Here is a 25,232-nt window from a genome sequence, read left to right on the forward strand (position 1 = left end):
AGGGGTTCCCTGTTCATCATCATTACCTTCAACTGTGAGCTCCATAGAAAACAAAGTTCACCCCAGAGTCAGAACCTGCATTTTAGTAAGGTCCCCTGAGGATCTTGAGCATACTGAGTTCTAGGAAACTGTTTTAAATTGTTTGTGCTAGTGTAGTAAGTTCGTCTTCCTAGAGGAAAGAGATGGAGACAGGGTCTCATTTTTTAGTACATGGTAGTCTTAAACTTCACATCCTCATATTTCATTCTCTTCAGACTCCTGCATCTACAGACATAAGCTACAACCCAGCCTGTTCTAATATTGGGTTTTAAACACCTGAGAACTGGACCATTTGCCTTCTGCCTGTTTTTGTGTCTACCCTATATACCTAACCACTGTGTTCTGTGCATCCATCATAAAATTAACTACTTGATATTTCCAACAACTTCTTATAATACACATTTTCTCATACACACACACACACACACACACACACACACACACACACACACACTTTATTAACTTGAGTATTTCTTATACACATTTCGAGTGTTATTCCCATTCCCAGTTTCCAGGCAAACATCCCCCTCCCCCCTCCCCTTCCTTATGGGTGTTCCCCTCCCAACCCTCCCCCCATTGCCGCCCTCCCCCCAACAGTCTAGTTCACTGGGGGTTCAGTCTTAGCAGGACCCAGGGCTTCCCCTTCCACTGGTGCTCTTACTAGGATATTCATTGCTACCTATGAGGTCAGAGTCCAGGGTCAGTCCATGTATAGTCTTTAGGTAGTGGCTTAGTCCCTGGAAGCTCTGGTTGCTTGGCATTGTTGTACATATGGGGTCTCGAGCCCCTTCAAGCTCTTCCAGTTCTTTCTCTGATTCCTTCAACGGGGGTCCTATTCTCAGTTCAGTGGTTTGCTGCTGGCATTCGCCTCTGTATATGCTGTATTCTGGCTGTGTCTCTCAGGAGCGATCTACATCCGGCTCCTGTCGGTCTGCACTTCTTTGCTTCATCCATCTTGTCTAATTGGGTGGCTGTATATGTATGGGCCACATGACATACACACTCTTAATCCCTGACTCTAAGCACAAAGAGATATACTGTCACTTTGACCTAACCTAGAGTTCATGCCTCTAAATAACTGTATTGTCTCTATCTATAAAACACTTTGTTGCCATGTCAATATATGTATAATTCATGTGTAAGTAATTAAGTGTGACTCTATATGATAGACTCCAGCAGAAAACATTTTGTACCCTCAAGGATTAACCACTCTCCCCTAAGTTTTCTTTCAAGCCCTAGAAGTCTGTGAACATACATATGTGTTGTGACACCATAGTTAATATAAGGAAGAATGACCACTTGAAAGCTATTGTAAAAATCTAGAAATCTTTAGTCTGTTATCAACTTGTAATGTAGTTTGGCACAGGGTTATTAATTTTTGTTATTAATGTAATTTTCAAAGCTCTTGTCCTCCCTACTTAATGTGGGAGGAGGGAATAATACACTTTTCTACACTTCAACCTTTAGCATGGTCTATGCAATTCAGAGTTTAACTAAAATTATTCCCAGCAAACTTCCCCGGCATTAAACATTAACATGGCTATTTCTGTGTGGCACAGTTCATTATCATGCCAATAAATGATTAATTATAACTTTCTGTCTTGGCCAGTAGTTTTTCTGGACTTTTTATGATTCATTATTTGTGCTATGTTGTAATGCAGCCTCTTGAAACTGACATACTAGCATTTATTGTTTTTTATTGCTTCTCTAATGTGGCTCTTGAAAGAGACACCAAGTCCCACATGTTTAGAAAGGGTTTAAAAGTTTGGCGTGTTGAAAGTAAGCATTACTCAGCTGGCAATAGAGACAGAACCAGGGGACTGGTGCTTCTGTGGACTTGGCCATTTGCACAGCACAAGCAGTGATGGATAACTCCTCCGTCTGTTCCCCAAATGCAACTTTCTGCGAAGGTGATTCCTGCCTAGTAACTGAAAGCAACTTCAATGCCATTCTCAGCACAGTGATGAGCACCGTGCTCACCATTCTTCTAGCCATGGTGATGTTTTCTATGGGGTGCAATGTGGAAATCAACAAGTTCCTAGGACACATAAAGCGGCCATGGGGCATCTTCGTGGGCTTCCTCTGTCAGTTTGGAATCATGCCTCTCACAGGATTTATCCTGTCTGTGGCCTCTGGCATCCTTCCTGTGCAGGCTGTGGTGGTGCTAATTATGGGTTGCTGCCCTGGAGGAACTGGCTCCAATATCCTGGCCTATTGGATAGATGGTGACATGGACCTCAGGTAAGATGTAGGTATCTGTAACCGCTACAGCCAGCTTGGGTTATACTTAGAAATTTGTATTTTTTTCAGCATCCATTTGACCGATTGAGCTGACTAAATGTCTAAGGAGTTAAATGGGAAGAGTAAGTGCATTTGTGTGCCTTTTGAGACAGCTGCTTTGCTGTTAGAATTGTGAACTTTTATTTTGTGCCTGTGTATTTTTTGTAGTTTTCATTCTAAACCAAACAGTAATTTAGATTTTAATTTTGTATGTTTAATATTTTAGCACACAAAGTAGCAAGCTTCTGTACGACATTTGTATGCATGTATATCATTGTGTTTTGTTCCTAATCATCCCTCATTACCATCTAGCACCCTTTTCTCCCTCCTGCTGGTCCACTCCCTATACTGCTTTTATGTCATATAAATTCCATTATCTTCTCTATTCCCTCCATGCTCTGCCCTGATAGTTCCCTCTCTTTCAAGTCCTGTATGTATGTATGGCTATGCATATATGTATACATTTAAATCAAGATCAGTCTCTGAGAGGAAGACTTGGTATTTCACTTTCTTAGTCTGTATTACTATGCTTGCACTTTGGATTCTATCTCAGTTAAAAGGTATATTATCTCTGGGACAGATTCAAAGTTTTTTATTAAGTAATTTTTCCCTAATCCACAAACTGCGACTGAGAAAGTCTTGTTGCAATGGAATAAGGATGAACTTTCTGTATGATGCCAAGTTGGTCTGAGTGCAAATACAAACTCAAACTTCTCATCAAATGTTAAACTCTGGTCAACATCAGCTCCACCAAAGAGTCTGTTCTCTGGACAAACACTTCTTAGTTAAAAATCTAATGAAGAATTCATAAATTCATTTTATATCTGCTGACATTAAAAGAAAAATTCTTCAGTGGTATTTTTTAGTTATGCTTACTTCTTTATAAAATAAGGAGAAAGTAATGTCTCTCTTTTTCAATAGTAATCTAACTGTAACATTTGTCCAAAACAACTTGTGCCAGTTTTAACTAGCACTGGGTGCAAGGGAGGATTGGTGACTAATAGAAACAAGAAACATTAATGGAATTAAAGCAGGAGTTTTGGGGGTTTTGTTGTTTTGTTTTGTTTTTACTTAATCAATTTCTATTTCGATCACTGCCCTACTCTCAGTCACCCATCCCACAATCCTTCCCTAATCCCTCCTCCTCATCTTGGCAAGTGGGCCCCCACTTGGTGGCCCACAACAAGGCTCTGAGAGACTAGGAACATCCTCTCTCACTGAGGCCAGACAAGGCAGTCAGCTAGAACAACTTATCCCACATACAGACAACAGCTGCTTTCTTTTTTTTCATCTTTATTAACTTGGGTATTTCTTATTTACATTTTGATTGTTATTCCCTTTCCCGGTTTCCGGACTAACATCCCCCTAACCCCTCCCCCCCATTCTCTATGAAAACAATGACTTTATGAAATTCATAGGCAAATGGATGGAACTGGAAAATATCATCCTGAGTGAGGTAACCCAATCACAGAAAAACACACATGGTATTCACTCATTGATAAGTGGATATTAGCCCAAATGCTTGAATTGCCCTAGATGCACAGAAAACATGAAACTCAGGAAGGATGACCAAAATGTGAATGCTTCAATCCTTCTTTAAAAGGGGAACAAGAATACCCTTGGGAGGGAATAGGGAGGCAAAGTTTAAACAGAGGCAGAAGGAACACCCATTCAGAGCCTGCCCAACAGCTTTTGGGACAGACACCGTTCAAGTTGTTCAGGATCCACATGAAGACCAAACTGCACATATACTACATATGAGCCTGGAGGCCTAGGTTCACCCCATGAATGTTCTTTGGTTGGTGGTTCAGTCTCTAAGACATTCAAGGGTCCAGGTTCGTTGACTCTGTTGGTCTTCCCATGGAGTTCCTATCTTCTTAGAGATTGTAGTCCTTCCTCCTGTTCTTTCATGAGAGCCCCCAACATCCATCCACTGTCTGTGGGTGTCTGCATCTGTCTGAGTCAGCTTTAAGTGGGAGTTTTAATGCTGAAAGTTGGATAGCCAAGTGTCATTTTCCTCCTCTCTTGTGGAAGACATGCATTTCAGTTAAACATTGAGTCGTTCCAGGACAAAGCTCTTTTTTTTCCATAATATTTTTATTCACGTGACATCTCAATCACAGTCCCTCCCTCCTCTCCTCCCAGTCCAGCTCTTATAAATTTCTCCCCCCATTACCCCTCCCCATCTCTGCAGAGAAGGAGAAGCCCCTCTTGGGTACCACCCAACTCTGGAATATCTAGTCCCAGTAGCACTAAATACTTCTTCTCCCACTGAGGCACAACCAGGTAGGACAGGTAGGAGAAGGGAATACAATGGCAGGCAATAGAATCAGAGACAATTGTTAGGGGACCCACATGAAGAACAAGCTTCATATCTGCCACAAATGTGGGGTGTCTAGGTCCAGCCTCTGTATGTTCTTTGGTTGGTGGTTCAGTCTCTGTGAGTCCCAATGGTCCACAGTTAGTTTACTCTGTAGATCTTCTTATGGTGTCCTTCACCCCTCTCGCTCCCTCAATTCTATCCCTCACTTTTCTACTTTTCTGGGAGACTCCCTGAACTCTACCTGTTATTTGGCTTTTGGTCTCTGCATCTGTTTCTGCTCATTAAATGCTGGACAACCTACCATCAGTTTTGTTAGTCCCTGGCTGCCTGGTGAGCAGCTGGGAACTTCCCAATTGGTGCTACTTTTTTGAAGCCTTAGAAAACAAAGAACATGCATTACTCATTTTTGCATAAGACATAGAATTACTGCTTAGCAACAAGTATTACTATTTTTAAAGAAAAACCCTGTGAAAGAACACAGAATAGTAAGTGCTATTGACATTTAGTTAATCTGTGAACCACAATATAGTAATTAGAACTTTTTAGACTTCTAAACCATTGACCTGTACATGCACAGAGAATGAGAGTTCCAGGAACTCATAACTACCAGTCTTCAGGAAGTGACACTGAGGCTTTGGCCTACACTAAATAGCTTCTTAATATTTGTAAGATTTAAGCAATATAGTCTTATAACAGTACAACCTGTACCTGAACATAATACCATACATTATTGCTGAACATAAAGTCAGTTGAATATGGTACCATATTAATTCCCCTACATCACTTGTGCTGAGGTAAAATCACTCTGTAGTATAGTGCAGACAATATCACCATGTTCTACACAGAGATTATAATGGACCTCTGTCATTAACAGGTGGTCATGTTATAATGCAAGATAACATTAGTAGTTAAACAGAAGTCTTGGGGGATAAGATCACTTGCTGATTTTGCCTATGACCTAGGTTTCACTCCCAGCACCCATATGAGGTAGATCAAAGCTGTAACTCCAGCTCCAGGACATAGAATGGCCTCTTTGGTCTCTGTATGCACCAATATACACACACAAGTATACACTCGCACACAAAAACACAAATATAAGCGCAAACACAAGCACAGAAAGAGAGAAAGGAAGAAAGAGAAAAGAGACAGACAGACAGACAGTCTTTGTATTTCCTTATCCTTGATTACACCCAATTCCTCATCACATACCAGATTTTCATTTATGAATGTCTTTCCCCAAAATACAAAGTTTTTTTCTAGCAGTTAATAGATGAACCTGAGAAGAATTAAAACCATATTATTTTTTAATTTTGAAATTTATTAGATTTTATCATTCCAATGAGATCTCTCAGAAGCATTTATATTTTCTACACCTATGCCCTTTATAGAACTTAAATTTTTCACATAAAATGTATTTTTTTGTTCCATGAAGTTATTGTTCTCTCTACTCTTTATGAAAATTCTCTGTGGACCATTTCAATATAATTTTTGTTTTGTTTTTGCTATTAACTCAGATAACATCAACTTCTAGCCTCCTTTCATTTATTTCTGAACATCTTATTTACAAGAGTCCTACTACACCTAGTTGCTTCATTTTACCACTTTCATCTTTTCTCTCCCATAAAGTTTTACTAAAAATTGTCTCACAAAGAAGTCAATACCACAATATAATTTCTTTTTTTTTATTAACTTGAGTATTTCTTATATACATTTCGAGTGTTATTCCCTTTCCCGGTTTCCGGGCAAACATCCCCCTCCCCCCTCCCCTTCCTTATGGGTGTTCCCCTCCCAACCCTCCCCCCATTGCCGCCCTCCCCCCAACAGACTAGTTCACTGGGGGTCCAGTCTTAGCAGGACCCAGGGCTTCCCCTTCCACTGGTGCTCTTACTAGGATATTCATTGCTACCTATGAGGTCAGAGTCCAGGGTCAGTCCATGTATAGTCTTTAGGTAGTGGCTTAGTCCCTGGAAGCTCTGGTTGCTTGGCATTGTTGTACTTTTGGGGTCTCGAGCCCCTTCAAGCTCTTCCAGTTCTTTCTCTGATTCCTTCAACGGGGGTCCTATTCTCAGTTCAGTGGTTTGCTGCTGGCATTTGCCTCTGTATTTGCTGTATTCTGGCTGTGTCTCTCAGGAGCGATCTACATCCGGCTCCTGTCGGCCTGCACTTCTTTGCTTCATCCATCTTGTCTAATTGGATGGCTGTATATGTATGGGCCACATGTGGGCAGGCTCTGAATGGGTGTTCCTTCTGTGTCTGTTTTAATCTTTGCTTCTCTATTCCCTGCCAAGGGCATTCTTGTTCCCCTTTTAAAGAAGGAGTGAAGCATTCACGTTTTGATCATCCGTCTTGAGTTTCATTTGTTCTAGGCATCTAGGGTAATTCAAGCACACAATATAATTTCTTAAGTTGGACAATAATTCTCATTCAAACTTTTATGAAACAAGAGAATAATTCTGATTTCCTTCTAATATCTGTTATAGTTGGCCTCCTCCTCTTTACCATGAGCTGATAAGGAGTCCTATCACCCTGAACTCCCTCCTCACTATGAGGACGTACTAGGTGCCCAGCAAAAAAAAGTGGGGGGGTGGGGAGAATTGCGGAATAGGTTAAAACAAAAAATGTCAGAACAATGAAAGAAGGAAGCAGGTGGGGCAGGTTTGCAAATTCCATTGTGTTAGTTACAAACAGGGTGAAGAACTGCTAATATTAAATGTATAACTTTATTTGTTTATATTAAGTTCATCTCTGACAACAAATAAACTTATGAGAAACTTTTTATTTCATTTTAGTTAGTATGTAAAGCAACACAATTCATTATGACATCAAAGTTCATATATTATCATTGTGCTTCATTAAGATTCACTGCCCAATATTTTCCCCCACAGTTTTACTCTTGTGCTTACAGTTCCTCTACTTTGAGGTTGTTATATATCATAGTGTGACATTTTTCAGAGGATATGTGAGTAAACAACTAAACACCACAGGACATCAACAGTAGAAGCAGAGATGATTTCATGAAAATCTAGCTAAAGGAACCTACAAGTTTAACTGGAGTTACTTATAGGAGCATGAGCGAAATATTACTTACAGGAGCATGAACTAGCTACCCTAATAAAGAATGTCTTCCATCATCAAACAACCATTGGCTGTATAAATCCTTGGGAGGTACACAGCTTTGCAAGCACACATATCCCAGACTTGATAGAAAGTTAATAGGCACAATCACATATGTGTGTATATGTATATGTATATATATATATATATATATATATATATATATTTCCTTCTGGTAAGTTCAAGAAATATATGGCTACATCATGTCTAAAATAGATAGATGACATAGATAGATGATAAATAGATGAGAGAGAGAGAGAGAGAGAGAGAGAGAGAGAGAGAGAGAGAGAGAAAGAAGGTAGACCTACAAACAGGGACTAAAACACAGGCAGACAGACAGACAGGCAGGCAGGTAAACATGGTTTTATATGTGGGCAAAAACATAAATTGGTTTTTTACTTCTCCCCATCTCCAGAAAGTGTTTTAAATGCATTGTTTTGTATTGGTTTACTTTATGGTATTTTAGCTCTATTAACACAAACATTTTAATTGGAATCTTTTATACCCATTTTAAATTCATTCATTTAAAAAAGATTTCTAAAGAAGTTAAGACCCTTAATAGACTGTTTCTAACCCATTATTTTGCCCAAATTTTGCAAATTTATTAACAGATGCATTGAGATGAAATCATTTATCTTCATCTACTTTCCTTACCATGGTATAGTTATTTGCCATGGAGGAAATATATACTGCAAATACAATTGGTTTTCCTCTGGATAGTGTTTCAGAAACCAAACTGCACCAGATGGCTGTTTAATTCTTTGTGGTCTGTGAGATAACAGTGACAAAGAGAAGTCCAATGTGTTGCCCAGACTTACAAACTAAGGGACATCACATTCTCCCAATCCAGTGTGTGCCTTCAAAGCACAGGTATTACGCCCCTCTATTTTTTTTTATATTTATATTAACTTGAGTATTTCTTATATACATTTCAAGTGTTATTCCCTTTCCCGGTTTCCGGGCAAACATCCCCCTCCCCCCTCCCCTTCCTTATGGGTGTTCCCCTCCCAACCCTCCCCCCATTGCCGCCCTCCCCCCATAGTCTAGTTCACTGGGGGTTCAGTCTTAGCAGGACCCAGGGCTTCCCCTTCCACTGGTGCTCTTACTAGAATATTCATTGCTACCTATGAAGTAAGAGTCCAGGGTCAGTCCATGTATAGTCTTTAGGTAGTGGCTTAGTCCCTGGAAGCTCTGGTTGCTTGACATTGTTGTACTTTTGGGGTCTCGAGCCCCTTCAAGCTCTTCCAGTTCTTTCTCTGATTCCTTCAACGGGGGACCTATTCTCAGTTCAGTGGTTTGCTGCTGGCATTCGCCTCTGTATTGCTGTATTCTGGCTGTGTCTCTCAGGAGCGATCTACATCCGGCTCCTGTCGGCCTGCACTTCTTTGCTTCATCCATCTTGTCTAATTGGGTGGCTGTATATGTATGACGCCCCTCTATTTTACAAGAAGAGAAAGTACACCTTTGTCCAGAACTTTTAAAGAATACCCAGTGCTCAAAACCTTTTTTCCATTCTCTGAAAATAGCTTAAGTAAGAGATTCTTCCAGATCAAAAGCTATAATCTTCCTACTTAGTCAGGCACCCATAGTAAAAAAAGTGCTTACAGTTCTTTGATTGTCAATAATTCAAACAGTGATATTACATTAACTTTCCCAGGGAAGATGAGAACAAACACCTACTTATCCTGATAAGAGACAAAGCTAAGGATTTCACCCAAATACACTTGTGAATCAATGAATTTATTGAACTTACTTATAAAGCATGGGGAAGAAGTTACTGCTAGAAGTATCAATAACTCCAAAACATGCATCACCACAAAATCCACCCCATTATGGTCAGAGTCTTCCTACCTGCAATCAACCTTCCGCTTCCTGTGTATTGAAGTAGCTCCCAATATCCCTATGATATGGGGATGGGGCAAACAAAAGGACATGGATTCTAGATGGGGTCCTGTGACCCTCCCCATATCCTTTCTATAGGAAAATGATCACCACGTCCATTACCATTACCATAGACTAATTAGCATCATATTAATCTTCTTATTTTGTTGTCATGGCTACTAAGCCAATGTAATTCTATTCCAAGACAACCTGGTATGATAAGTTATGTTTAAATTTAAAAAATTATATACAACAGTTCACAAGCCCAGATATCTGGTACCTTTTTCAATAATTATTTTTAAGCATCATTAACTACCCTCTATCAGAACAGATACTGAGAAGGATGGTACAGACCACATGAGACAACGCCAAGTGCAGGTGACCCTTCCTGAAGTCAAGCACTTTAGAAACATAACCAATGTGTATTTCTATCACAGAGAATGATGTACTGGTTGAGTCCGACTCTCACAGAACTTAAAAATGAAAGAACATCTCCCTAGAAAATACAAGTACATACCTCAAGCTGTTTTTCATTTCAGTGTTAGCATGACCACTTGCTCCACACTGCTTGCTCTTGGAATGATGCCCCTTTGCCTCTTCATCTATACCAAGATGTGGGTTGACTCAGGAACGATTGTGATCCCCTACGATAGCATTGGTAAGTAATTCCTCTGCAGGATATTTCTTATTACCCTCAAGTTATCTGCTTAGCCCCTCTAGGATCTCAGGTCAGGCTCCAGGCTCACATCTAAGCATTATTTCCCTTTGAACTAGGGGTAGATATTTTCGCACATATAATTTTTTATGAACTGACCCTGGAGTTTGTAAGAGTACTGATAGAATATAAATTCCAAAACTTGACTCCACGAAGAAAACCTAAATTTGTCTCAGTTCAAATTAACATGGGAAAGAAACAGCGTTAGAAATGTAGCTTTTACCTAACAGTCTGCCCTGAGGAAGACTAGGCTACTGGCAGGTAGCAGCCACCATTTTTTCCTGTGGTGAGTTTATGAAAAAGGGTTTTTGCACCACACATTCATATTAAAGAAATGCATACACACACAAAATCATAAGAAAACTTCAGAATAGTAAGTAGTTGTGAGTGGCAAAATGGACACTCCTGAATAAAATGCATAAGTTCTCTATCCTCAACTGTGAGCCATCTCTTGATATAAAAGTTAATTTAATGATACTCTCCTATTTTCATGTTCTGGAAGTCAAATTTTCTAGTTATAACTTTACATCTACTCATTTAAAACCCTACATGCCATTTTAAAGAAGCTTCTTTTCTGTTTTGGGAAGAAAAGAAATGTTAAAAGATGAAGCATTTGGTATAACACGGAGATGGGGTCAGGGACAGGCTGAAAGAACTACAAGTATGTGCAAAGCTCTCAGAAATGCCCTGACAGAAATGAGCTATATAATATAGTACCTAGTACCAGTCATCAGGTATAATAATGCATGACAGTTGTTTTTAAGATGACTTTGCAAAGAATTCTTCCCAAAACTGTCTCAGAAAGGCTTGGGTTTTACTATTAACAGAAAGAAGCACAAATCCAAGGTCAACTAGGAACTCTCAAAGTTATTTAGAAAAGAAATTCCTGTAGTAGGAAACTAGTCTAAAAGACTCTTCTATTTCAAAGAAAGATTATTTCAGTGATTAAATATGGTTCAACCTAGAGACAAATAATAAAAAAAAAATTGTGAGGACTAGCCGTAAGGTAAACATCTGTCATGCAGTTTTTTCGGTTTCTGCTTTCTCCCACCCCTATTATGTACATTAAATTGTGGATTCCCCTTGATTTCGTTGGGGAATTCTGTTTGTATAAGATCCCCCTATTGGCTCCTGAGGAGCTCCTAAGTAACAATAGAATCTCCTTCAAACGGGTTTAGAGTGACACCCAAGCTCAAGTGTGTATGCTGCTGCTTGCATCTCAAATTCTTCCTTTATTGAAAACCTTCCCTAGAGTTAAATAATCCCAGCTGTTTAAACACTAAACTGAACTTTAGGCATCTCAGAGCTGATTAAACAACTTTGATTGTACATTATTCAGTGCTAAAACAAATAATTTAAGCCTTAAAATATTCATTTTTTTTCTTGTTCAGACCCTTCTGGAAAATGTCCCACAGGAATATGTAGATGACTTACACTATATATTTTAAGCCAAATAAACTTTGAATTAGATTTTATTTTCTTTGTTTTGTAACAAAGTATCACCATGTAGCTCTCTGGTTGTCCTGGGACTTTCTATGTAGAATAGACTGTCTTCAAATTCAGAGATCTGCTTCCTGAATTCTATGATTCAAGGTGTATGTCATGGTGACCAGCAAGTCAAATAAATTTTGAAAGGATAAAATAAAGAATGGATTTCAAATGCATGAGGAATGACCTCATAAGAGAAAAAATGGAGTTTTGAACACAAAAATTATTTGCTCCCAATATCTTCCTAGGCATTCTGTTATCTAAACTGACCTTTTTCCTGTTCGATTTTAATCTTTTAATGAGCATAAAAATGAACTGACAGCATCATAAGATGCCGTTATCACTTATAAATGAGGTTGTTGAGGCTTGGGTAATAATTTAATTTGCCAAAGATTATTGGGGAGCTGGGAATAGATTCTGGCAAGCTCTCCAGCCTACTCGGCAGGCACTGTGCTTCTGGCAGCCTCCACATTACACAGAGTGCCTCTACCACTCTACAAGCGCTGCTGAACCCTGACGATGCTGACATGTGGCTGAAAATCAATCCCTGTGGAGCTTGAGCCACTGAGGCTGCACTGCGTCAGTCAGTGAGTGCCTGATGTTAACATTACTATACATACCACCACAGCACAATGATGCAGGCATTACTCCATCCCATTATTATATAGAGATTATCTTATGAAAGCTACAGCTCTCGGTCCACATTATCTTCTCATCCTTCCTCTTCTCCTTCCCTTTCTTCCTATTCCCACTGTGTCATAAATGGAAAGCACATGATGGTTTGGGTGTGTGTAAACATCTCCTTTGTATATGTACAGACAGGCATCTTACACAGAGAGCATAAACAAGTCAGTAAATCCAAAAATCTGGAGAGGGGAAAGCTTGCTTCCCAGTCTCTTAGAGTAACCATTACAGCACCTTCCCTCCATGGACAGGGGCCACACTCCTGGGTGTGAAGAAGAACCAAAATGGTCTTTGAAGTCACTGAAACCTTCATTGGCTTTAACTGGCCCAGAGAACTTCTGCCAGGAGTATCTCTTCATGCTGCCCTGTCACCAGGCACTCCTCCAAGATGGGAGGATTCTAGGCCAAAGGAATCAACCAGTTATATCAAGATAATTTTAATTCAAAGCCTAGAAACTTAACAAAATTTATACTGTGTTCTACATATCTAAGAAATAAAATCTCTTCCAAATGGTGGATGCAGGAATAACAAAAGGAACCTTGTAGAAGACCTGAGCACTAGAGCTAACGCCCTTTTCCATAGCTCTTCCTGTACCCTTTCTCCTATGTTAGAGTAATTTTATCCATTTTATTGTCCCTCATTTATTTTATTTTCTATGTTTCTCTTAGTTACTTTTTTAATTCTGAGTGATTTGTGAGCAACAGTAATTGCTGATATATTGACAGGAAAGCTAAGATGCTATGAAAATTATGTTTTTAGATTCATTTTACCTTAATATGTCTCGGGCTTTCAACCGATAGTCTGTTGGCCAGACCTGGGTCAAACTTTCCAATACTAGGAAGATATCTATTCTCAAAATTTTACCACTCGGTTTCATTGTCTCATACTTGCTTAAAAGAGTATTTGCCTATGAGAAATTGGAAGTCTCCAGTGGTCTGTTAAACAAAGGGACTATTGGGCAAACAAGTATTAAATAACATAGAGACACAAATCGTATGTCACAGGAAAAGCAGTAAATCTCCCATGGTAAAGTTAAAGTGTGACTCTTTTATCTGGTTGGGTGAACACTGAGCTGCAAAGAATTATAATTACATGAGAGGTTGCCAAATATATTATCTCACAGAAAATTTAAGGTATGGTTTCTCATCTTATTCTCTCACAACTCTGTCATAAATTTGAAAAATTAAAATGAATTTTAACTAGAGTTTGTTAGCCTTCAAATATCTTATGGCTATTAAGTAATCTTTTATATATTTTCTTCCATTTTAAAATTTATAAATGTTTACTTATACCACCATGAAGTAACAGGGTATTGTAAAATATAACTACTTATACCTCAAGAACATATATAAACACATATATACACAAAGTATGGAAAGGTACTTTTTCTGACTATATTGTCAGAAAAAAAGACATACTAGAGTAAAGAAGCAAAAATTTTGACAAATAGAATGAAAGTAGGTTGTTAATATAAGGAAATAATCATCCCTAGATTCAGATAAATTATTTATACTATCATTTGTCTACCAACTATTAACTGGAATGGAAAGAGAGAGAAGAGCAGGAGGGGTGTATAAATATGTGGATGTGTGAATTTGTGTGTGATTATGTGCATGCATGTATCTGTGTGCACATAATTCTACATTGTTTGCAGTATTCAAGAAGACAAATACTGCTAAGCTTTTTCCTAGCTACTTCCATTTTCTTTTTCATGTGTTAATGTTGTTTTCATCTTTGTTAGGCATTTCTCTGGTTGCGCTTGTTATTCCTGTTTCCATTGGAATGTTTGTAAATCACAAATGGCCCCAAAAAGCGAAGATTATACTTAAAGTAAGTATTTCATGCATGGAATAGTCTGCACAATTCAGTGCTCTGCAGTCAGAACTGGAATGAGATGGTCTTTACATCTCCTCAGCTGCGCTATTCTCACACTACCTTCTGTAAGACTTGCCATTGTCAGACATAAAGTCTTTGCTTAGAGGCCCTTTTTGATCCTATCTGAGGGACAAATTTCTACCCAGTCACTAAGCCACAAATTCAAGTGTGATCTTTTAGTTTTAATTTATTCTCAAGTGGTCTTGATGTTATACAGGTTGAGTTTATGGTATAAAATATATCGAGGCAGCTTTTTTGAGAAGATATAGCATATTTTTTCATACCTAGAATAACACGGAACTCAGTGCTCAAAAACTGGTAGATATTAATTTGTGGGTTGTGGAGAGATAAAGTAGTTGACATTTCTTGCTTTATAGGAAAAAAACAAAGTTCTCATCTCCAGGTTTTTTTAGGTTTAATTTTAAAAAAGAAGAAAATGGAGATGGCTCAGCCATTAAGAGTCTGTACTCCTCTTGCAAAGGACCCACATCAGACTGTTCAAAGCCACCAGTAACTTTAGCTCTAAGTGATCAAGGCCCTCTGTGGATATATATATATATATATATATATATATATATATATATATATATATATATATATGTATGTATATATATATAGCAAAATTATGTACACATTGACATACACATAGCAAAATAAAACCTTTTTAAAGAAAAATAAGGAGAATGGTTTATTTTTAATTTTACTGGATTTTTTTCTTATGATAAAAGCATAAAATGTGACTGAGGAAAGATCTTATCCCCAATAACAAGTGAAAATAAGTCAAAATTGAAAATGGTGTGTATGGTTTACTAAAGGACATATAATAGAAAGAAGTCCAACTGGAAGAAAAACATAGGCTCTTGATAGAAAAGGCTTCTTCCCAGGAGTACAGGATGTTTTGAAAGCTCAGGAATCTTCCCTGGGCCAATTAAGCCTGGACAATACATTGTCCTGATGTTTTCTTAGTCTCTAAAATACATAAGAAGCTCATCTCTTCCGATGAAGCAGAAGGGACATACAAAGCTCCATCTTCATTTTCCCAAAGGAACAGACTGCCAAACCTTCATACCTAACAAACATCTCTGGTCTCACTTTTCTTCCAGATTGGATCCATCGCAGGTGCAATTCTCATTGTGCTCATAGCTGTGGTTGGAGGAATACTGTACCAAAGTGCCTGGATCATTGAACCCAAACTATGGATTATAGGAACGATATTTCCTATAGCTGGCTACAGCCTTGGTTTCTTCCTGGCTAGACTAGCTGGTCAACCCTGGTACAGGTATGAGGTTTAGATAAATGAGTTTGACCATTTTAGTTGATAACAGTTGATGCAATAGTTTTCTGTGGTGCCATTACAAAACAACCACGGGGCATAGAGAAATAGCTTAGCAATTTAGAAGACAAGCTGATCTTTAAGAGGACTCAAATTTTCTTCTCAGCACCTTCATGACTGCTCATAATCACCTATAATTCCAGTTCTAGGGTATTCAACACTATTTTCTGGCCTCTGCAGACACCAGGCATATATGTGGTACATAAGCATATGTGCAGACAAAATATTCATTCATATAAAATATTTAATTAAAAAATAAGAAAACTACCCCAAGGTCAATCATTTTGACAACAAAAAGGCACATTCTTACCATTTCACAAGTCATAAATCACTAAGGCAGCATGGAGCTGATTTTTGAGATATGTGGAGGATGATTTATTGGAAGTCTTTCACTTCCAATAAACAGGTTTCAATGTCTATCTTCTCCTTGTGTCCCATCATGTTTTATGACTTCTATGCATGCATTCTGAGTTCAAATTACCTCCATTTTATAAGTACATGAGTCACATTAAATTACAGGCCAGCCTAATATCTTCGTCTTAACTAATTATACCTGCAGTAACCCTGTTTCCACATAAAGTCACATTCTTAGATACTAAGGGTTAGATACAGGTTGGAAATACTTAAATTTGGATGAGAGATATACTCAGCTTATAGGAGCTGAAACTATTGATGCCAAGTTCAAAACCCTTTACCTTCAATCACTGATTACATCATTTAAATAGCATAATTTGTTCAAAAATTATACAAATCTTCAAAAATACTGGCTGCTCTTGTCCTCAACTCCCTGATATTCTTCACTAGTCCTTATCCCATGAAGCAAAGCTTTTTCTTTGCTATATACTCTAGTTTAATAAGCAGAATAAGTTTCATTCAAATGTTATTCCATTTCCCAGTTTCCTATTCACCATAAGCCCCCATCCCATATCCCTTCCATTCTATAAGGGTGTTCCCCCTCCTCAATCACCCCTCTTCCATTAATTTTTATCTTTCATATTTTAATCAAGACTGAATAAACAAAATTTATTTTAAAATAAATGCCTATGAAAAATACCATACTTCAATATTTTCTGAGCCCCAATCTCTCTCATATACTTTTACTAAGGAAATAATTTGAAAAGGTGAAAGAACCTCCTTTGCAGCCTATGGAATGTTGTTGGAAATGAACCTACCTTTCACGTTATAAATATATTGGGAAGGGTGAAAAGGTTCAGTAGTTAAGAGCATGTGCTGCTCTTCCAAAGAAGCTGAGTTTTTATCCTAGCATCACAACCACCTGAAACTCCAACTTCAGGGGCACCCAATGTCTCTGGTCACTATGTGCACCTGCACATGCATGAATATACCCACATGCATACACAACATTAAAGTTAAAATAACATATATAATAGTTTTATATATTAATGTACTTATTCAATGTAAAGTTATATGTTAAAAATATGCACCAAATATGTATGTTAAAAGCAGAGAAAAAATTAGGTATGTGCTTGTAGTCTCAAGAACAGAATAGCGGAAGCATGAGGATTGCCACAAGTTAGAAGAACCTGATTTGGTGAGACCTATCTTGAAAGGAGAGAGGTGGGGGGGGGAGAAGAAGAAGAAGAAGAAGAAGAAGAAGAAGAAGAAGAAGAAGAAGAAGAAGAAGAAGAAGAAGAAGAAGAAGAAGAAGAAGAAGAAGAAGGAGGAGGAGGAGGAGGAGGAGGAGGAGGAGGAGGAGGAGGAGGAGGAGGAGGAGGAGGAGGAGGAGGAGGAGGAGGAGGAGGAGGAGGAGGAGAGGAGGGGAGGAGGAGGGGAGGAGGAGGAGGAGAGGAGGGGAGAAAAAGGAAAACAGAAAAGTAGAGAGAGGGAAGGAGTAAGAAGAAAGGAAATAAGGTAGGAAAAGAATAAAGGAAAGAAGGGCTGAAGGAAGGGACAGAGAAAAGGAGGGAAGGAGGGAGGGAAGACAAAAATCACAATTTGTGTACATGCTCTTATCATACCTTTCCTTTGTGTTATATCATGCATATACATCTTATTCCCAGGTGCCGAACAGTTGCCTTGGAAACTGGAATGCAGAACACTCAACTGTGTTCCACCATTGTACAACTCTCCTTTAGCCCTGAGGATCTCAACCTTGTGTTCACCTTCCCACTCATCTATACTGTTTTCCAGCTCGTCTTTGCAGCAATAATATTAGGAAGTAAGGAATAATGCTAATCAAATTCTATGATGATGTACTTTTTGGATAAATTCTGGATTTGATTTAAAAAAAGGACTTGTTTAAGATTTTCCATTTCAGGCAGCAAATTGTACAAATGGAAAGAAAATGTACTCACCAAAGACACTTATCATGACTTCATCTATGCTGATGAAGGTCTTAGTGGGGCTTTTTAAAGAGAAAAGCAAAGGAAATGGATTCTCTTTGGTGACTTAATCTTCCTCAGTAGTCATATAGGCATATTAACCTTCTAGATGCTTTCAAGGAACTCAGGTTTTAGTGATGTTTTTCTCCAAAGCCTTGTCTTGATATGTTTTATAAATAGGGCATTTATCAGAAAATAGCAAACCATATTTATCATGGAAATCATATGTCAGAAAATGTATTTTTAAGTTCATGTATATCAATTTTAAATATTGATAGAACTAAAGATGTGTAAGCAAAGATAGATTGCACAATTTTTAATTTTGTTCTGTTATAGCATAGTTTCATCCTCATTTGGCCCATACCAACTGGCCTTCACCAAATTGAAATTTTCCTTTCATTTGACTATCCAAAGCCTGATGTTACTTAACCCTCATTTTTAAAGTCCTATTTAAAACAAAGAAACTTTCCTTTAACATTTCATGACATTTTAATAGGAAATGGAAAGAAGTGCATGATAAAAACACTGTGAAGATTAAGTTGTGAATTGCCCAGAGATAGTTTCACTTATCTTTTTTTTTCTCCTCGGCTCTAGTATGTAGCCATCATGTTAATATCTCAAACATCACATGGATTCATTAAGGGTCTGGCTTTGAGGAAATGCGGATAAGTAGGTGGCTTGAGCTTTCTGGTCATCTAACCTAGCCTAACAAGTGAGTTTCAGGCTAGTGGAAAACTTGTCTGTGGTGACTAGCCCTGGCAGGGGTCAGGTACTGAGGTGGGGCATTGAGTTGAATGAAAGTCAAAGACTGATGATCTCTGGCCTTGTAATTCTCTCTCTCACTGACCCAGAAGCCAGAAGCTTCTGACTTCTGGCAATATAACTACTACTGTTCTGGAGACAAGAACTGATAACTTTTGGCAATTTCACAGAAAAAGAAAAAGAAGTCAGACATGCACACGCACAAACACACACACACACACACACACACATACACACACACACACACACACACACTGGTCAAGCCTGACCACCTGTCTCAATTTTACAAGTGCAGATGCATACCTATAGGCATACACACACACACACACACACACACACACACACACACACACATACATATATGTAAATACATGCATATAGACAGACATATACATATATACAGTTGGTGGATTGCCCCAAATGCCAAAGATATCATGTGAGTGGGGAAGAGCCCCAAATAATAAGAATAATAAGCCACATTTATTTCCTCTCTCTGGCTTCCTCATACCTTCTTAGTCAAAAAGTTCTTTATAAAATTACTTCATAGGGATGTGAAGTTGAAAGGGAGATGGATTAGGAGACTCTGGGGGAAGTGGGAGGAGGGTAGTAGTGAATTGGTATGAACAATATATATTGTATAAATGAATGAAACTTTCAAAAAATAAAAATTAGTACTTAAGTAGAAAAAAATTACCTCATAGGGGGCTGGAGAGATGGCTCAGCGGTTAAGAGCACTGACTGCTCTTCCAGAGGTCCTGAGTTCAATTCACAGCAACCACATGGTGGCTCACGACCATCTGTAATGAAATCCAATGCCCTCTTCTGGTGTATGTGAAGACAGCTACAGTGTAACTCATATACATAGAATAAAATAAATTAAAAAAATTACCTCATAGATAAAAAGTTACACAAAAGCAGAGTTCAAAGCAGTGTTTTATTCTATAAGCTGTAAGTTCAAAGCAACAATTTGGCATGTCCCTGCTTTATCACAGTGCATACTTGTGGCTTCATCCTTGGAACTAACCTACAATGAATGTTTTTCCTTGATCACAAACTTGTTTCAACTCTGCCTTCTAATTTTAGTGCAATTAGCTCATTACACATGAAGGTTTACAGAACTCTGTTTACAGCTTTATTCTACAGGGGGCTTGGTATTTCTTGTACCAATTTAAGAGTTCTATAAAACTGTTATCAAGAATTGTGACATCATCAGTTCATCTATACAGAATTATTAAATGAGAGTACATTGCTATGTTGATCTGCAGGAAATCTGCCCAATAGGGTGGTGCTAATAATGCCCAGAAATCATTAGGCTCTGTAATGGTGACAGGTAAGGCAGATCCGTAGCAAGAAACAATCCAGAGATGAAGTCTCCAGTGACCTTGCATCTCAAAGCTCAGCTATCACAGGCCATCCAAAATGGTGGGCCATTCCTAGAAAACTCGTTTACAGGCCTCAGTCTTTTCTAGATGACTTCTGACACCTGTTTCAACAAGCAAGATAGATAGCTCTTGAGGAGCAAGATTCAAGGATGACCCCTGACCTCTACAAATTACACATATACATGGAAATGAATCTGAATTCACACATTATCTGAATACAACACGTACACATACAAGTACACACAGGTTCAAATGGATACAAACAAAACAATGGAAAGACAAAACAATATGTTCAGAAAAACGTGCACCACGGGAGAAAGGAAGTCTGATCAACAACAGGAAGGAATAGGTAAAGACATTAGACCAGGCATGTTATTCTGACCAAGTCTCTCCACAGGGAATGATCAAACCAAGGCATTGCACACAGGTATAATATATATATATATATATATATATATATATATATATATATATATATATATATATATATATATATAATTTGAAGACTACTACATTAACTGGAGTAGAATAAACACAAAATAATTTTTCCTTACTGTTAAGTACCATATATAACTTTAAGTCATGAAAAGATCATGTACTAAGCAAACATCCACTGAAGCTTCTCACCCAGACTTTTTGAGGACAGTCATTGCTGCCATACCAGTGATCATACAACAACAACAACAACAACAACAACAACAAAACAACAACAACAACAAAGAAAGAAAGAAAGAAAGAAAGTTGGTTTGTCACAATAACTCCAGTCTGTAGAAAATACAAACTGCTTTCTGAGCTATACAATGCAATCACTGTTTGAAATAAATTTTCAAGGTGCCGTTCTGAAATTTACTTGACAACCCCTCCATATATTGTCTTTTACAGTGTATGTCACATACAAGAAATGTCATGGAAAAAATGATGCTGAGTTTCTAGAGAAAACAGACAATGATATGGACCCCATGCCATCATTCCAGGAGACAAACAAGGGATTTCAACCAGATGAGAAATAGACACTAAGGAGGCAAAAGAAGAAAGCTTCTGGAACAACATTCATTAAACGAAAACTAAAATTATTTCTTTTGGTGGAATAATCAGCAGAAAAACAAATTTAAAAGTTAAATTCAAATTTAAATTATTGGGTTTTTTTGTATAAAGGGACTAGTGATCCATTCTTTTGTGTGACAAAGGGGTGTGTGTGTGTGTGTGTGTGTGTGTGTGTGTGTGTGTGCGCGCGCGCGCACGTGCGCGCGCACGTGCATGTGTGTTTACAGGAGTCATTTTTCTGTATCCATGGTCAGATTGGTCACAAGATATTCCTTGATTCCAAATTCACAGAAGCTTAAGCCTCTTTTATAAAAAGGCAAAGTGTTTGTATTAATCTCCTATATACTTCAAATCAATATTATCTTACTAAAATATTTAACATGATGTAAATGTTGTGTAAATAGTTGTCCACTGTATTGTTTAGAAAATGATTGTTTTATGTTTAGTACAGATATCATTTTTCAATATTTTGGCCATAGTTAAAATCATAGATGTCAAACATCTTTGGGAGGCCAAAGACATGTACATAGAATGTATAGATAGATAGATAGATAGATAGATAGATAGATAGATAGATAGATAGATAGATAGATAGATAGATAGATGATAGACAGACAGAAGATAGGCAGACAGAGAGATAGCTGATTATCATTAATATATTATCAGAAAACATCTATAGACCTAACTTGATATAGGTCAAACTTGAAACTTTGTCATATGTAAGCTGAATTCAGAGTTAAATACTTTGGTATGTAAAAATATAGCATATTACTACTGTAAAATGATTTTTTCTTGAGTGCTTATGATTGTAAGAAGATTGATGTGAATGAATTTTAATTATGAATTTTAAATTTTTGCAACATATTTACTTGTGATTTTGGACTATACTCTGGCAAATGTCTATATTTATATTTTAGAAAAGTAGCTTCAAATGACATTCTAGAAGTAGAAATGAGAGAAAGCATTACTAATTAATTCAATAACAAATTAGAATTGGATTAACTTATCTTTTTTTTTATCCATTCGCATACCTCTAGGATCCATTGATACTCATTTTATCTTTCCAGAAATAGGGCTAATTCAATACAGTTTAAATTTGACAATAATTTTTGGAACTCTGGAGAGGTTTATTCAAATATGACCTGTATGAAGCAGGTCCAAATGGGCCAATATGATAGCTATTCAGCTCATAGGAGGTGCCATACCAGCCACCACGAGCAGGAAGATGTCAGAAGTTACAAAGGAAAAAAGGTATCAGTCTAGAAAATGACAATGGAGAGACAAATAATACAATGACAAATAATACAATGGAGAGACAAAGAAGCATAAAGAAAAAGAAAAAGATAAAAGAAATATTGCCAAAACTTAATATGGCAAAACTGATGTGTGACAGGAAGTAGATACAGGAAGATTCATATCTGAAAGTGAGATTTGAAGAAGATGAGAAGTCTCCAGGCAGCAAAGCAGGAAAGTCACCCCTCAGATGTCACAGATATACCTATAAATATGCCTGTATATATCCATAATGATAGAAAACAAATAAGATTTGGTAAAAATCAGCAAGATTTTATGACTGCCATAGGGAAGGAATTTGTCAAGTGCTGGGTCTTGAGACCCAACTTGGTTTACTTTTCTTCATTTTGGAGCAGATACATGTTTTTAACTAGCCTTTAGTGGTTGGTCTTATGGAAACTTTTGATACCCCCATATTCTTGTGGATTCCTTTAACTTATAATGTTCTGCCTTCAAAGAGTATATTACATTTGATTGATCTGACTTTAGATCACGAAGAAGGCTTCTGGTTGTAGACTTAAAATGTTGCAATATATTTAATTGGAGATATTGTCACTGTCTGTACAGCATGTTTGTTCCGACAGCATGAGGGTCTGAGCTTGACTATCAACACTCATATAAAAATGCTAAGTATGATAATGTGCAGCCGTAATCCCAGTGCTAGAAAGGAGAAGCCAGGAGGATTAGATCCAGTCTAGCCAATCAGTGGGCTCTATGTTCAGTGAGAGACCATGTTGGAAATACTAAAATGAACAGCTATAAAGGGAGTTGCTTACAATTGACCACATACACATCACACACACACACACACACACACACACACACACACACACACGGAGCATCTTCTATCACTAGACAAAAGAAGTAAGTTGAACTCAGAATGTTTGCTTTTTTTGTGTGTAAGTCTAATTTATTTTTTTCTTAAATTGAACTGATTATGGAATGTGAAGGTTAATTTCTTTTTTTTTTTACTTTTTTTTATTAACTTGAGTGTTTCTTATTTACATTTCGAGTGTTATTCCCTTTCCTGGTTTCGGGGCCAACATCCCCCTAATCCCTCCACCTCCCCTTCTTTATGGGTGTTCCCCTCCCCATCCTCCCCCCATTGCCGCCCTCCCCACAACAATCACGTTCACTGGGGGTTCAGTCTTAGCAGGACCAAGGGCTTCCCCTTCCACTGGTGATCTTACTAGAATATTCATTGCTACCTATGAGGTCAGAGTCCACGGTCAGTCCATGTATAGTCCTTAGGTAGTGGCTTAGTCCCTGGAAGCTCTGGTTGCTTGGCATTGTTGTTCATAAGGGGTCTCGAGCTCTATCAAGCTCTTCAGAACTCAGAATGTTTTAAAGCACTGGGCATTGACTGGGATACAAGAGACTGGATTTTCTTCTCAGTAATGTCAAGAAAGTACCTCCAAGGATACGAAAGGAAATCTAGCTGTTAAAATACCTTGTGCACTTTCCTCATCAAGAAGAAAACAGACAGATACACTAAAGACACCCTGTGAATTTCTATCAAGTTTTCAACATACCCAATGTGCCTGGATGCCAGCAGCTGATTCAGCTGGGTTTTCTTCCCTAATGATTAAAGAATGTGAGTGACATAGATCTTTGTTTTCTTACCAGGTAGGGTGGCTTGTGTTTATTTTTCCCCTAATACTCTAGAAGGAAGAAAAATAGTTAAGCTTTCTAAAATGACAAATCTCTATTTTTAAATGATTTTGAAAAGCTGATTAACTCATGTATATTATTGCCTCTGTTTCATATTAAATGAATATTTATATTTTAAAGGAAAGAATAAAAATTATTTTGTAATATCTGGTTAGTGGAGTCTCTGAATATTGTCAAGAGGTCCTCAGTGCACAATACTAGGGATATAAATAAGGCTGAGTTTCTGAGTTCTTAAATTGTTCTTTGAAAAGTGAAATAAGGAAACTCTTAATTAAATACAATAATAATTGGATCTCCCACTGACACTAAGGTTTTCCCACAAGAAAATAATGCAGGAGAAACATTAATCAAAGGTTCTTAATAGTGATGTGACAATGATTGCTAATTTAAAATAATAAAAGTACTTCAATGACTCATTAATAAAACCACCACCCTATATGAGAGACATATGCCTCTCTCTCTCTCTCTCTCTCTCTCTCTCTCTCTCTCTCTCTCTCTCTCTCTCTCTCTCTCTGTGTGTGTGTGTGTGTGTGCGTGTGTGAGAGAGAGAGAGAGAGAGAAATCAATTACTCAATTTCTCATGTATTGAAATCAATGCCAATGAGAAAAATTCAGAGTCTCAACCTTATTCAACTCCTCTTCTAACAAAAAATGTATCTTCCTTGGAATGTTTAATATCTCACTGAGGCACCCATAGAAAGACAGTGGGATGTTGAATATCTCTTAATGAGACTTTTTGATTGGGGCTTACATTTAAAACACAAGTCCTCAAACTATACCTTAGGTACTCACAGGAACTCATGGGATTGCCCAAGGAGTATGTACACATGAAACAATATAGAGTTTCACGTTTTATGTTTTCCATATTTATGTTTTATAAATCTATCTGATATGTTCAGTGTTTGAGTTAACCTCTATCCTTTCTCAACTCCTGTCCACAGCCAGCTCTCAGCATTCCTAGTCTTACTACAAGGTATTGGCCCAAAGAAGAAAAAAACTTAGTAT

At 37.7% G+C, this 25,232-nt stretch overlaps 1 protein-coding gene across 1 annotated transcript; it reads left to right on the forward strand.

Moving 5' to 3' along the window:
* The first annotated feature begins 1,796 nt into the window (after positions 1 to 1,796).
* Positions 1,797 to 24,358, forward strand: Slc10a2 (solute carrier family 10 member 2). Its single transcript, NM_017222.2, is given in 6 exon segments — positions 1,797 to 2,280; positions 10,177 to 10,295; positions 14,267 to 14,355; positions 15,504 to 15,679; positions 17,755 to 17,912; positions 21,102 to 24,358. Coding segments are annotated over 6 exon segments (1,047 nt in total). The 5' UTR covers positions 1,797 to 1,903; the 3' UTR covers positions 21,230 to 24,358.
* Positions 24,359 to 25,232: the final 874 nt, after the last annotated feature.

Source organism: Rattus norvegicus, chromosome 16 (assembly GCF_021556685.1).
Source record: "Rattus norvegicus strain SHRSP/BbbUtx chromosome 16, alternate assembly SHRSP_T2T, whole genome shotgun sequence".
In the NCBI taxonomy this organism is placed as follows: domain Eukaryota; kingdom Metazoa; phylum Chordata; class Mammalia; order Rodentia; family Muridae; genus Rattus; species Rattus norvegicus.